The 15370-nt window shown below is 36.5% G+C and overlaps 1 protein-coding gene across 3 annotated transcripts in view; it reads left to right on the forward strand.

Annotated features, from left to right (window-relative positions):
* Nucleotides 1-14823, forward strand: part of PLOD2 (procollagen-lysine,2-oxoglutarate 5-dioxygenase 2) — a 65712-nt gene extending 50889 nt beyond the window's left edge. For 2 of the 3 annotated variants that reach the window (XM_064666362.1, XM_064666360.1), the window contains exons 11-20: nucleotides 4621-4725; nucleotides 4989-5114; nucleotides 6250-6391; nucleotides 7591-7653; nucleotides 8996-9109; nucleotides 9497-9562; nucleotides 10062-10166; nucleotides 12065-12211; nucleotides 12445-12570; nucleotides 13615-14823. In XM_064666362.1, the coding sequence (XP_064522432.1) occupies nucleotides 4621-4725; nucleotides 4989-5114; nucleotides 6250-6391; nucleotides 7591-7653; nucleotides 8996-9109; nucleotides 9497-9562; nucleotides 10062-10166; nucleotides 12065-12211; nucleotides 12445-12570; nucleotides 13615-13770 (1150 nt within the window). In that variant the 3' untranslated portion in view covers nucleotides 13771-14823. The remainder of the gene's footprint in view (nucleotides 1-4620; nucleotides 4726-4988; nucleotides 5115-6249; nucleotides 6392-7590; nucleotides 7654-8995; nucleotides 9110-9496; nucleotides 9563-10061; nucleotides 10167-12064; nucleotides 12212-12444; nucleotides 12571-13614) is intronic. The other variant, XM_064666361.1, reaches the window with a different exon arrangement.
* Nucleotides 14824-15370: the final 547 nt, after the last annotated feature.

Below are 15370 nucleotides of genomic sequence, written 5' to 3' on the forward strand. Positions count from 1 at the left end.
CCTCTCCTGCACTTGTGAGAGTTCAGTAGGGACCAAAAATTGTGCAATCTGCAAAAACTTGTTAGAATTCAACAATACTGGGGAACAGGAGTGCACAGCTTTCCTTGTTGTGGGCTGAATCAAAATGGAAAGAGAACCAAGTAGAATAAAGAGAAGGAGGGTTCAGCTGCATGTTTTCTTAATATGTTCCCTGAATGTACATCACTTGATTTCTGTGTCTTTTTTTTTTTTGTAGCCTTTGTCTATAAGGTATAGTTCTTACAGTTTTTTCTTTTTCTATTTAAGAAAAAAATCTGTGATTTTTGCCTTGGTTGCAGATGAGATTTCAACCAGCTGTTACAGAATTTGTTATGTCAGAAAACATAAAATAGTAATTAAATATGTTCAAGCAATAACAGAAAATCATGAGATATGGGAATTTTTCTCATGCATTTCTGAGGCTTTATTTATAAAAAGCTTTTTATTTTGCATGATATTTTTTCCCCCAGTACTTAGTCTTCAGGGTTTTTCTTTTGGGGGGCTTGTTTCTTTTTTTTCTTCTCCTCCCTCAAAAACATTAGTAACAGAACTGTGTGCAGTTTTTCCTTAACTTTTAAAAAAAATTTCTTTTACCTCAGCTTTTAGTGGTAAAGTGCACATTTTAGTGAAAGTTTACACTGAAAGCTTTCCAAAGTTTCAGGAAGAGTCGATCAGAATCAGTTAGAGTTCATTGACAACACCGTTGAATTTTGAGCTAGATTTGGGATTTCCTGTGTGTTTCTTGAAGGAGGATATTAAATCATTGTCTCTGAGCTCCCATTTGGTGTTGATAAACAATGTCATGGACACAGGAGGACCCCCTTTCAGTCCTTTGAGTAGGGCAAGTGTCTCGGCTGTGGTCGAAGTAAGAGCAGGGGGGATTAAATCTTTTTCTCCTAGATGTCATGTGTTTTCCGTTAGAGACTTGGATTTTCTGGAGCTGCTTCTCCAAAATACTTCAGCATTTTGAATTTTGAGTGTTGCAGAAAAACAACTTTCCCACCTGTTCCTGATTTCAGTAGCTTCCAGGTGTGGTGGACTGTGGTAACAATACTTAAACATGAGAGGCAAAACTAAACATTAGTGCTGTTTTCTGGCTACATTTGTTTGGTTTTAGTGATGGTTGATAAGAGTTTCTTTATACTATCGTGGCTGCCTGGAGAGATGCAAAATGTGACTCTAAATGGCAGGTGATGACACCCTGTCTTTTGGTGGGTGTTGAAGTCTTGTATCTGGAACCCCTTTTCTTTCAGAGATCTGTCAGATGGTTTAAGTGCTCTCACTTTGGGCTTGCAGTCCACATTTGGAATTGTATTTTCAAACTGAGGGGTGTAAAAACAGTAACTTGATTAATTGCAAGTTCAAACTATGTCAAAAAAGAAGGTGGCTCAATGGCAAAGAAATTGGGTAGACAATATGTCTAACTCTTATAAACAGCTAATTCTTTGGAATATCTCAGTGGAAAGTATGAGGAAGAGAGCAGTGACACTTTCCCATTTTCAGATGAGGTCACTGTTCCAGATGGGTTTGTGGTTTGTAAACGAAGTCAAACATCACTCTGATTGCAAAATACTTCAAACTGATCTGCTGAGCTTCACTTTACACTTCCAACAAAAAAATCTTGGCCACCTTCTAAATTTTTGTTAATCACTACACTGAAATTACTCTATGTACAAGAATACAGCTTTCTTTTCAACATTTGGTCTTGGTTTAGAGCAGGTGGAGTGTAAAGCAAGTAGTTTGAAGGTTTTAGCCATTGCATTTAGGAAAGAAAGTATATTACAATACATATGAGCATTGCTAGAAAGCACTTTCCACTTGTTCCTTGCAGTGACCTGGATATACATAACAAATAGTCTTACATATGATCTGGAATTTCTGCATCTGGAGAGATTAACATATACTGTAAGAATGTAATACTTTAAAACATGAGAATATTCAGGATTACATTTATCTCCTTGAGAAAGCTACTTGGCAGCACTGAAAGCCTAAAGAGAAGATGCATGAATTTCTTGAGAGTATGTGTGCTTTATTAATGTTGACTGAAACTTTTAGCACTGTCTTTCTATCTCTATGTGAAACCTGTAGTGTTTTAGGGAGATTTTTGTTAGTGAGCTTAAAGCACAAAGGGTCACCAAAAGGCAAAACTTGGTGTTTTAAAGCATAATTGTCCTAGCATTTTCAGATACAAGTCATCATGTCAAATGTGAAGAATAAGTTTTACCATTTGGTGATCCAGTCTTCAACGTTGTAGAGAAAGAAATAGGAGGAAAAAAATAAGTCAGAATGGGAACTTTGACATTTCTGGACTATTTAAGACAGTAATGCTTTCAAGGAGTTTTCAGTAGATTACTGAATGAATGAATGTGACTTAGACCAAAGCTTTTTAGTATTCTGTGGTTTGGATTACTGTGTGAATGAAGAACAGGAGGATTTCTAACACTAAGCACATGGGACCAATTGTAATAGAATTCTCTGGTTCTGGATTTAAAGGGAATGGGGACGCAAAAAATAAAAAGGCAAAAGTTGAAGGACAATTCATTTCGCTATTATGCAATTAATTTTCCAGTTATGTTTATGTACAACTAACTATAAATCTGTTCCACTTTATCACATGTTTGTAATTAAAAATGTTAATTCCACTCATATTTTTCTTAGCAGCAAACAGTTTACCTGCTTTTGGGGACGTGCTGGCCAGTGTTGTGGCTGGAACCCTGGACTGGCATCAAGTCTGTTGGTCTCTTGGGTTTATTTTCCTCATTAGAATAATGACAAAGGAGCTGAATGTTTTTGGAAGAAAATTAACATCCAATGCCAAGTGCAATATAAAAGTCAGGTTACTATTAGTAATTGTAATTAAGCTAATGATATGGCTACATGTGAATTGCATTCAGTAGTTATAAAGCTTTGAACAGAATAGATTAGTAATGGAAAATGTCATAAAGACTGAATTGTAGGACCATGTTATGGCCAAAATAAAACCTGGTAGTTTCAGCTGGGGCAATTATGTGTGAAAGTGCTGATTAAGGAATTTCTGTCATAAAAATATATACATAAGATAGAAGAAAGTCTCTAGTTTTGCCTCAAAGGACAGACCAAAAATTTAAACTGAGGGTGTTGTCCAAACAGTGATCTCAGCAGTAGTGGGGAGACCACTTCTGATATTTGAGTATCTTAAAAATTTATCTCAGATCAATTATCACAGCTTTAGTGATCAGACTTGAAGAGGAAGAATGTCTTAAATTTATGGAATAAAAAAGCTGTACCTTTTATGATTCCAACCAAGTTACACCTCTTCAGTCCTTTGTGCAGGAGAAAGTTTGAACAAAAAGACTTATAAGATGTTGATAAGTAGTAGTTCTTATGGAACATTTAGTGCTAGGTAGTGGAAGGGAAGAAAAACAGGCAGGAAGCCATGCCAGCCATTTTCTTGACTTGTATGTAACCTGTCACATCCAGTGTTTATAAGATCTTCTGAAGTGACAGAGATCTTTTCCTTTGCAGAAAACAGTCACAATCAATCAAATCAGGTGGAACTTAAACTAAATCAGTATTTATAGATGTTTTAAAACAAGAAAGTAAAATAATTTTAGTGTTTCAAGCTGTTACGATGGAATTAAAATAGGGAAAAAATACACAAAATCAATGCCACCACCTGCATGATAGGAAGCTACTGCTGTAGTATTGACCTGAGGAAATTGTTGCACTTCCTCTAAAAGTATATTTGATTTACTGTAATCTCCTGCTGTTCTGATGGCATAGGAAAGCTAAATTCACTCTAGCAGGTATAGCCTAGCAAGTGCACCCTGACAGAAAAACACAAACCTGGTCTGTGTATCCTTTATTTTTACAGTAGAATGTGTTTTTTGCTTGGTGGCAGCTTTCTCTTGAAGGCCTGGGAATCTGCACAGATAGTTTATTCTTCTGAGATCAAAATGGTAACACAGAAATAGTGTGTGGACAAATTCAATTACTTTTTCTAATTTCCATTCACTGCCTGTGCAGTTTGTTTATATTTCTCTTTACCAACCCTGTTGTTCTTGTAAGTCACAAAAAAGATAAAGAAAAGGTCTTTAAATGTATATTTCTTTATACTTTTTGTCTTACACCTTCCATAAGGTTTCAATTACTATTCAGATCATCAGATCACATCTGTAGAATCTTTTTCCAAAGATAATATTACAACCACATGGAGTCTTGCTAGAGGAGCTTACTCTTACTTCACTACTTCACTATGAAGTGACTGTACCGATATCCAGCTATATAAATTAGTGGCATGATTCCCCCACCCTATTTTCCATTAGGAAACTGTATAGTAGGTATTACTGAACTTGGTAAAGGTTAGAGGTCACTTAGTTTATTAAAAGAAAAAATATAAGGCATCTGATCCATGTATTTAAATTTTCTTTTAGTTAATCACTCTACTGTAAACCAAACACACCTTTCTTTACAATACTGTGCTGCAGAGGGCTTTTAATGCAATGAATTAGTAGAGCACTTAGTTGTGGTTTGGGGTTTTTTATCTGTTTGTTTGTTTTATTGTTTGTGATTTTTTTTTTCCTGGACATATGGGAGTTAATAATTCTTTTTTTGTCTTTTTAGGGACCTTTGTCGCCAGGATAAAGCATGTGAATATTACTTAAACATAGATGCAGATGTTGTGCTGACAAACCCAAAAACTTTAAGAATACTGATAGAACAGAACAGGTGTAGTATATTTCTTATTTTGTAGAGTTTCCTTTGGGTTGAAAGGATTCTCTGGGGCCCGTCCAGAGAAAATAAGATCCCCTCTGTTCTCATAGAGTTAGATCCTCTTTGTTTACCTGTGTTATTTCATTGCCATATTTCATAACAGGCTTGGAGACCAACAATTCACAAAGCATTTTGTACCTGTCAAGCAGCAATTCCTGATGTGAATTTCAAATGCTTCAGAGTTTGATATTTTCTTATTCAAATATGTCATTTCACAGAAAGATAATTGCTCCGCTCGTAACTCGTCATGGGAAGCTTTGGTCCAATTTCTGGGGTGCTTTGAGCCCAGATGGTTACTATGCCCGATCAGAAGATTATGTTGATATTGTCCAAGGGAACAGAGTGTAAGTAGTTGTAAGCTAATTGTTAAAGTCAAGGCACCCAATACGCTTATATTGTTTTTCATTTTTAATTTCATAGAAATACGCTTGTTACTTCCCATTCACAGTTTAAAAAAAAAAAAAAAAAGCAAAGTGCTTAACCTAATGAGCTGATGTTAGTACTGGACAAAATCATTACTAGTTTACTAGTACTGGTCTGTTTGTGCCTGATTACTCTAGCAGTGCATAATACAGGAAAAGGCAGGACAAACAAATAGCAACCCCAAAACTTTTTCCCTGGAACCTCAGCCAAAAGGAACGATTGTTGCATTCATCAAATGACTTTGTCATCTCTTTGGGACAAATGCTTAACCAGTGGGACAACTGTAATTTCATTGTGTTTTTCATCCTGTATGTTTTGTCAGATATATCTTAAGGAGCTCTTCAGCAATACTTTTGTCAAGGATAAACTTTTGGGTTTATCCTTCCCCTAATGAATGTGATGTAAGTTGTTCCAAGCTTGACTTTCCCATGTGGTGATGCCTTTTCATTGCTGTGGAAGAACAGAAAGGTCAGAAACAGATTGACTGCTTGTTTTCAGTTGTACTGAAAGATGTGCTCGTGGTGCTGAGAGGGAGGAAATCTGCAGAGTGAGCATTCTGAAAGCAATACTTTTGTGTTGATATTGGCCCAACTCACATAAATACACAGCCTGCTGTGGTCCATGGGTATTTGTGTGAGGAGGTCAGACCAGCTGTGTGAAGTCTCAGTGAAGTCTTTAAACTCATTTAAAAATCTGTTTTGGAATTACTTTTTCCATCTGGCGGTGTAGAATAATATTTTAAGAGAGTTTGACTGATTGCTTTAACTATAGAAATATGAAGTAAATTTCTAGTTAAAACTCCATAGAGAATTTGACCTCTCTATATTTTTATAACAATACTTCATAAAAATTGAGTTACTGCCTACGCCTATGTTTGAGATGTCCAGATGTAGTTTTTCAAATGTCTTGGGAACCTTTCAGCTTCTTCTCCTTGCAAATTGCTTACTCTTGTCAGCAGATATAGAGATCCTGATTTAATAGAATAGGCAACAAATTAGTTTTCATAGCTTTAAAATATTTGTATGTGTTGGGTTTGTTTTTGGTTTTTTTCAACAGAGGAGTATGGAATATCCCTTACATGGCTAATATATACTTAATTAAGGGACAAACTCTCAGATCAGAGATGAAAGAAAAGAACTACTTCATGCGTGATAAGTTGGATCCTGATATGGCACTCTGCAGGAATGCCAGGGAAATGGTAAGGTGTATCTATAACAGCTTGCTTTCAAATACACTCATGTCTTCGTGTCCTGCTATACTTCGCTGCTTTACTTGATTGATCTTGGATATTATATTTTAATTCTAATTTAAAGTACTGGCCAATTTTTGTGAGATAGAACTCTAGGTTTATTTCTTTAAATTGTTGAGAACAGAGGTTTTTGCAAAGCCGGTGCACTGGTGCACTGACTGCATGATGGTTTCTAGTTTAAATTCCCTGGAAATTTCTGTTGAGGTTAAAATACCTTTCTCATTGGCGCAACCTCAACAGATGAAAGAGGGCTCAACTTCTCTGCTGTGTTTTATTTAAAACTTACCAATGCATTTGGACCACCTCTTTTATGCACATTTTTATACAGTGTGCAACTTGTAGTTGGAATATTTTGCAATTTTTTTTTATCTAAGTAGGTATATATTTAAAATAATGGTGAGCTGTGTCATATGAGAAGCCTAAATCATTTATCAAATGGTCGGAATCTTCTTAAGGAGCATGAATTACTCATTAAGTTTTCTAGATAGATTAAAAACTGTATCAGAAATGTGTTACTTGCATTAAGCTGTAAGTACTGAGAGAAAATGTATTTGTACTGTAAAGTTTTGAATATGTAAATCCACATTTCTACTGATATTTACACTAGTTTCAGCACAGAAACAAATAAGACCTAAACCAGAACTATTTCCAGACACTATAGCATTGAAAAATAATTTTGCTGAATTGAACAAGAAAAGTTGGCAAGTATTGATTTTTTTATTCCCTCATAACAAGGCATGATCTCCTTTGTTTGTACTGATTCCTCAGAACGTTCCTGTCCAATCCTGTTGTGTTCAAACCTTCTCAGCATCAGTTATTGCCAACTTGTGCTTTCCATGTGCTCATTAAACTAATCTGACTGGCTCCTCAGAAAATTGCTTTCTCTTTTCCCCCTTCTCAGTCTGGGCTGTAGGATGGTTTGGTATGTGCTTGTTTTTGTATTGGCAGCAGATAAGAAGGGGCTGGTGGAAACAGCTTGGACATGTGTATTAAGAGCTTTGCTTGGAGATGCATGTTGTCTGTAAAGGCATATCAGCTATAAAGCAAAGGCTGCTATTTACCTGATGTAACTGTGGAAACCTATTCGTAGTCAGAAAAAGAGAGATGATGTATCAGAAAACTGATGTGATGATTCTCCTTCATTTTAGACTTTACAAAGGGAAAAAGACTCCCCTTCTTCGGAAACATTCCATATGCTCAGACCCCCAAAGGTTTTGCTTTATTTTTTTTATTAATGAGTTATTAATACATGCAGTATTATTCTACCACAGGAAGATAACTTCTCTTCTGTCCACTCACTCTAATGAAATACTGCTCTAGCTTTCTCTTCAGTCTTCTGAGGTTCAAGTTTTTGCCAGGGACAGGTTCTTCGTGACCAGCTCAATGTATCTTAGAGAGGCTCATTGTTTCCCCAGGGAGGTTTCTTAGTGCTTCTGAGATCAAGGTGTGCTGATGCTGTGCCTCTGTAGCTAAAATTGATTCAGCAGTCTTAGGAAGGAGTAAAGCTCTAATCACCCAGTTCTGCCAGGCCCCCTCAGTGACCACAATGTCAGTTTAAGCTGTATTTCTTGACCCAGGCCCTCCTTATTCTCCTTGCTGCAGCTATTTTATGATTTGGTAAGCGCCCAATGATTTTGGGCATGTTTAACATAATCATTATCTTTCTAACAGTTTAACTCTTTTTCAGACAAAAACGTAGACAGAAGTACCAAAATGCCCAAATGATGTTGTCTTTATCCACTGCAAATCCAAAAGTCACAAACATTTCAGAAATGAAGTTTTAGTCTGAAAAACTGTAAACTAAAAAAGTCCCATAGAACCTAAGTTTCTTTTTAAAAATACTATTTTCTACTACTATTTCTAATCAAGAGAGTTCTGTTAATATCTTCTGTTAATAGCTTGATAATAAAGCTGTATCTTACCACACTTCATATCTTGCACATAATTACATGACCAGACTTCAAAGTGCCCAGCTATTTTGTATGCTGATCTGAATATTGTTGTATGCTGTATTTGCCAATATCTTTTTATTTCAGGCCAATTCACCAGACGGATCACGTAGTGAATACTCTGAAATAAGTTTCTTGTTCTGACTTTCAAGAGCCCTGTGATTATTAGCTTATTCTTTCAGTTTTTAATTGGAAACTAAACCCTAGATGTTGATTTTCTTGTGTGAGCATTTTCAGTTTGAGAAAAGATGCTTCCAGTGTGTCTGCTTAGGTTTTCTGGGAAACAAATCAACCAGTTGCTTCTCTGTTTTTTCCTTTCTATAACTGTACATGGTTTTATGTTCTCAACAATATATGTTTCAGTTTAATGTGTTTAGAAAATAATGCAACCAAATGCTTGTAAAGAAAATATTATGAACAGTAGCTGGTGATTGGAGTCAAACATTTGAAAATTAGGATGCTAAATGATCAGCACATATATAATAATGTGTGTCCAAGTGTGTGATATATTTTATGGAAGTGCAGTCATAAACAGACCTTTTTAAAACTTGGTATTTGCTAAGATGGACAGTTTTGCTAATGATGCTTTCTCTACTTGGTATAGGGTGTTTTCATGTACATTACCAACAGACATGAATTTGGAAGACTTCTTTCTACAGCCAATTACAATACTTCCCACTACAACAATGACCTCTGGCAGATATTTGAAAATCCTGTGGTATGCATCTAATTATTGATGAAAGAGTTATTTTATCAAGAAAAAAGTAAAGTTTATATATTATAAAGGGCTTAGGTTTTAAGGACTTTACATGGAGAACATTTGTCTGCTATGCATAATATTGATTATATACTGAAAGGTATTCTCTCTAACCCACCTAAGCAAACAATATAGCAGTAAGCTAACTTATGATGAGAGTAAGGAGTTGGAGATATGGCCCTGATGTAACAGGTTTCATGAGTTTTGACATTATAAGACCCAATTTTTTTATGGGTATAAGAAATTGTTTATTTGTTTCAATGCTTTCGATAGAGCAAATGAATAGATTTTTTGTCACTTAAATTTATTGGTTTTGTTGTAATGTTTTAAAATCATGGTGTTTTTTAGGACTGGAAGGAAACTTATATAAATCCAAACTACTCAAAGATCTTCACTGATAATATAGTAGAACAGGTGGGTATAAGTAGTTTTCTAAAAATTTGTGGAACTGACTGATAATAAATTGGCATACAGTAACTGTTTCCACACAAATGCTGTTTTAGTCTATGATTAAATTTTTTTTTTTTATGTTTTGGATCAGAACTGAATGTTTGCCATGACGGTCCATTTGGTCCAGGCTTCTTGCTTTCATGCAGCTGATCTGGACAGAGCCCTTGTGTTGGATGATGAGTTCTGTGACAATTAGGGACAGTGACTTAATGAACTTTGCCTCCTTAAGAAGCTGTCATAAATTGGTTTTGTGTTTAAAACAATGTTAAGTTTTAAACTGTTCCTCATAATAGCTTGTAATGCAGAAGATCAGGGTTGTTATTTAGAGCCATAAGGCACAGAATGTGTGGGTACATTGACACACCTGTTAATGCTGGGTCATGGCTTACAAGGTAGCTCGTACTTTTTGCTTTTGTGAGAATGTACTTGGGGATCAAGTTTTTAAATTTTATTTTGTTTATAGCCATGTCCAGATGTGTTTTGGTTTCCCATATTTTCTGATGCTGCCTGTGACGAACTGGTAGAAGAAATGGAACATTTTGGACAATGGTCTGGTGGAAAACACCAGGTAAGTGTCAACCTATATAAACATGACCTTAATGAGTGAGTACCTTTACAATAGTGAGTCACAGTGTACTGCAACAAAAAATATCCCAACAATTGCCAATGACCTCAAACCTCTGCTTTGTGGTGTAAAATGCTTAGTTTTGTCTAGCATGTAGCTTCTTGTTCAGTAGATTTAGAGGTATTCTTCAATTAACCCAGTGGTGGGTTGACCCTGGCTGGACACCAGGCATCCACCAAAGCCACTCTATCACTGCCCTCCTCAGCTGAACAGGGGAGAGAAAATACAGTGAAAGGCTCATGAGTTAAGGACAGGGAGAGATCAATCATTAACTGCCATCACAGGCAGAACACACTCAACTTCAGGAGATTAGTTTCCTTCCTACTCTGATTTGATTGATAATATAATGAGCGATGAAACCACATCTTAAAAACACCTTCTCCCCACTCCTCCCTCTAAGGCTTAAATTTAGTCCTCATTTTCTCTACCTCCTCCTCCTCAGCAACTCATGTGGATGGGAAAATGGGAGATTGTGATCATCACACGTTGTCTCCTGCCACTCCTTCCTCCTCAGGGGGAGGACTTGCACACTTCCTCTGCTCCAGTGTGGGTCCTTTCCATGGAGTGCAGCCCTTCAGGAACAGTCTGCTCCAGTGTGGGATCCCTGTAGCATCACTGATCCTGCTAGAACCCTGCTCCAGCGCAGGCTTCCCATGGGGTCACAGCTTTCCTTGGGCATCCACCTGATCTGACATGGGGTCCACCAGGGGCTGCAGGTGGATTTCTGCTCCACCTTGGACCTCTGTGGGCTACATGGGCACAGCTGCCTCACCATAGTCTGCACCACAGGCTCCAGGGAAATCTCTGCTCCAGCGCCTGGAGCACCTCCTCCCCCTCCTTCTGCACTGCCCCTGCTGTCTGTAGGGCTATTTCTCTCACATATTCTCACTCCCCTCTCCAGCTGCAATTTCTGTTGCACTGTTTTTTTTCCCCCTCTTTCTTAAAGACGTGGCCATCACAGAGGTGCTGTCTCTGACACCATTGGGCTTGTCCTTGGCCTGCTGTGGGTCTGTCTTGGAGGCAACTGACATTGGCCCTCTCAGATGTAAGGGAAGCTTCCAGCAGCTTCTGACAAAGGCCACCCCTGTAGCCCCACCCGCTACCAAAACTGCCACGTAAACCCGATGCAAGCTTTGAATTAGCAAATTAGACACTAACAGTAGTGCAGTTTCTGTAGTAGTTACCTGACAGTTACCCAAGGCTGATTTTTGGATAGCTGTTGATAACTGTTCCACAAGTTTTGCTAATTTACCACCTAAGTACTAATTTGTCAAATTCATCTCCGTAAGGGGGATGTTCTGAGGTATTGTGTCAGTGTTTTCAGGAATTTCAAGGTATTTATTAACTACCACTAAAATCAGAGGATTTTATTTGTCTAATTCACAAATGTGGTACCATGGAAATGAGAATAATTGTAGTCACAATTTTACTGAAGGTAGGAGCCTCCAGAAAGGATTTTACCATACTTTCATCTTCACATTATTTCAGTGTTTTTTGCCATGTCAAGTTGAGGCCTGTACTCTCTTAATCTGATACAACTTCAATTCCATCTGCAACTCAATAAATAAAACCATTACCCCAAGAAGCCCTCTTACTTACAGGCAACACATCCAAATATTTACTCATCCTTTAAAAAACTTCCAGCTTTTTCTGGAATTAATATCTCAGGATTTTTCTATGACAGTTAGCTGTGGAATTTGCTATACAGCAAGCTCACATATGCTCACTGAAGTATTGCTTTGTTGCAGTTCTGTGATTCTGTAGATTTCAAATAAATATTTGTAAAAATGCCAGAAACATTTCACGTTCATATTTCATGGCTGTTTGCCTGTTTTCATTAGGACAGCCGTATTTCTGGAGGTTATGAAAATGTCCCAACTGATGATATTCATATGAAGCAAATCGGACTGGATAATGAATGGCTGCATTTCATAAGGGAGTTCATTGCACCAGTAACGCTGAAAGTGTTTGCTGGCTATTATACCAAGGTATGGGATTAAAACTTTTGCAGATAATTACTCCGTGGCATGACTAAATTTAAGAATCTTATCAAATTACCCTATTTGATTTTGTTGGGGAGTTTATACATGGCATAGCAGTAGTTATAAACAAATGTGGGGTTTTTTGGTTTTTTTTTTAACTAAACTTGAAAAAATCCCAAGTGTCCTGTATGTGACTTGGCAGTTCACAACTTGAAGTCTGACTGTATGTTTTATTTCAGGGGTATGCTTTACTGAATTTTGTTGTGAAATACAGCCCTGACAGACAACGGTCACTCAGACCTCATCATGATTCCTCCACGTTCACAATCAACATCGCTCTCAACAAAGTAGGAGAGGACTTTCAAGTAAGTTGACAACTTACTTACTTACCAACTTAAAAAATGTCCTTTGAGTGCCCAATGTTATTTTCAAATTAGAGCCCAAATGCATATTCTTAGAGACCAAGATGAAAAGATGCACATCACAAATTGGGATATATAATGCCTTAGTGTTTTTTGACAAGTACTAAAGTTGCTTAATTGCAGGATTCAGAATTGTTGGTGCAGTCAGGCTGAATTGATCAAACTGGTTTCAGATGATGGGAGAGAAGGGGTTTAAAGAAAAACTTTGGAGATGTTAACCATTTCTTTTTTAATATTTCTGAATTCCTTCATTCCTTTTCAGGTTTAAATAGGGCCAAGTTGACTCAAATGGCTTTTTTTCTATAGAACTTTTTTAATGGTTCTCTTTTAGATCAGCTGCAGAATGAAGATTTTCAACTCTTTTACCTGATTAGTTTTTTTCTGAGCTATATTATTTTCTACTCTGATATTGATTCAAATAAAACAGTCCCCAGAGCATAGAGCTAGGCAGGGCAGTGGCAGTAATATCCAACATTGACTAGCAGAGAAGCTTAACCTGTTGTGTTTATAAGCCTGTGTCATCCATAGTCCTTAAAACCCATAAATGTGCTTGCCACACTTACTACTCTAGAAAGCACACCTTCAGTCTGAAAGCAGCAGCCAGATTAATTCATTTAAGATTTGTTTAAATGCTATCCTGGTTAGGGTTGCAGTCCTGAAACAAGGCCTGTGAACATGATTTGCTTCTCTCTGGTATAATTTACAATAAAATTACTGAAGATGTTTGTCAGAGTTGCTGCTTGAATGAGTTGTTATCCAGCAAACACTAAAGCAAAGCAAGGGGAAATCTTTGATTGCAGATGGATGTGTATTGTGTAATGCTCTAAAGATGGTGTCATTTAAATAACTAGTATAGTATAAGAAAAAATTAACAGCCTATTAATAATAGTAAAATATTTGAAGTCATGGATATATAAAAATGAACTTACTTTACTAAAACACAGGATAAATGTTTAGGGTTTTATTTTGTTTGTGTTTTTACTACAGGGAGGTGGATGTAAATTTATTAGGTACAACTGCTCCATTGAGTCTCCCAGGAAAGGATGGAGTTTCATGCACCCGGGAAGACTTACACATTTACACGAAGGACTTCCTATCTTGAATGGCACAAGATACATTGCAGTATCATTTATTGATCCTTAATTTTATTTTTTTTTCCCCTCTTCAACAGCAGTGTTCTTTACACAAACATTTATTTATAGATTTCTTCTGGAAGATGGTGATAAAAGAAACTTTAAGTTCTTGTACCTACGCAACAAAGGTACTTTGGGGAAAAAGAATGAAAAACAGAAAATGTTCTGATATTGTTGAAGATTTCTCGATATCTGCTCTGAGCCTTCAGTCACAAATAAACGTGTCCTGCTTGGTTTTCCATTCTGCTGACCTAAAGAGTAGGTAAGGAGGGCAAATGGAAAAGCATAGTGAATCCATGTCTTCGTTGAGAAAAAAACAAACCCAAACAACTCTAGATACAAAATCATCGGAAAAAATTGTTGTGGTTTTCGTTCAGTAAAGCGACACAGCTAAAGTTTGTGTGGTCTGTATATTTGGTACCAAGCAGTGAAAAATCACAACATAAAAACAAAATGAAGTGCATCTTGTTTACAGTTGTTTCGGATAAGCAATAATTGCATATGCTGGTATATACTGAAGGGAAAATATCCCTGTAGCCTGTTTCCTTAATTCATTTTCAATACTGAAATGTACACCTTTAGAAGAAAAAATAAATTAATTGCAGAGATAGAACAAGGATTAAATCATTTATCCAGGGGAAAAAATGGTTTATCATTTGTTTTTGAGAACTCATCCTGTTGAAAACTTACTTTTCTTCAGCAAGTGACCTTCATTTAAAGTGAGTTATTTTTCTAAGTGTGTAATTGCACCCAATTGATACTGGAAATTTGATGTTTATTTTCAGAATGCTGGTAAATTGTAATAATAGGATGTTTTGTAGAGACAATTTTCTACTCTTAAAATTACTTGAATTTTGTATCAGGAAGATGAAATGGTGGCAGTCTCTCTTTAAAGCTAAGGGTCTTAACTTGACATTTATTTTAAAGAAATTGGTTTAAAATATTCCTACTGTATCTACTGTTTGTAATTTAAAGAAACTTGAAGCTGTCTCAAAGTCTACAGTGCCAAAATGCACAACATGTTGGAAAAACTTGTGAAAAATAAAGGGTAATTTTAAATTAATGTAACAGCTGTTACTTGACTGTATTAGATAGTTTCTTTGCATTTGCCATTGTTTTACAGAAACTGGACTTACTGACAAGTATTTTCTAATGATCTGTAGATACATTTAGATGGGAGGTTTCTCTAAGTGTAGGGTTTTGGTTTATTTACTACTGAAATTATTTCTTATGTGTGTTGGTGCCCGTGTACCAAGCCTTGCATTACATTTTCAGACTGACCCCAGCAGGAGTGATAATTCTTGGTATTGTTTTTATATAGAGGCTATTTGATGATCTAAGCAGTATTTACTTTTTACCTGTGAATCTTTGAAGAAGCTTTATATCACATTTCCCAGACAGAAACTTTATTTGCAGCTGACAGGACTTGGAGAGGGTTTCAGAGATTTTTCGTTTACTGAATATAAGCATGTCTGCTTATTTCCATGCTCTGTACTTAAAGTTATGCTGAAGCAAATACATCAAAGTGAGGTAACCTCAAAAATGTATTAAAATGGGCTGGCTTGAAAAGGAATGGCTTTTGATGGGAAATGCTTTGCTTTCTTTTAATT

This window comes from Pseudopipra pipra, chromosome 10, assembly GCF_036250125.1.
Source record: "Pseudopipra pipra isolate bDixPip1 chromosome 10, bDixPip1.hap1, whole genome shotgun sequence".
Classification (NCBI taxonomy): Eukaryota; Metazoa; Chordata; class Aves; order Passeriformes; family Pipridae; genus Pseudopipra; species Pseudopipra pipra.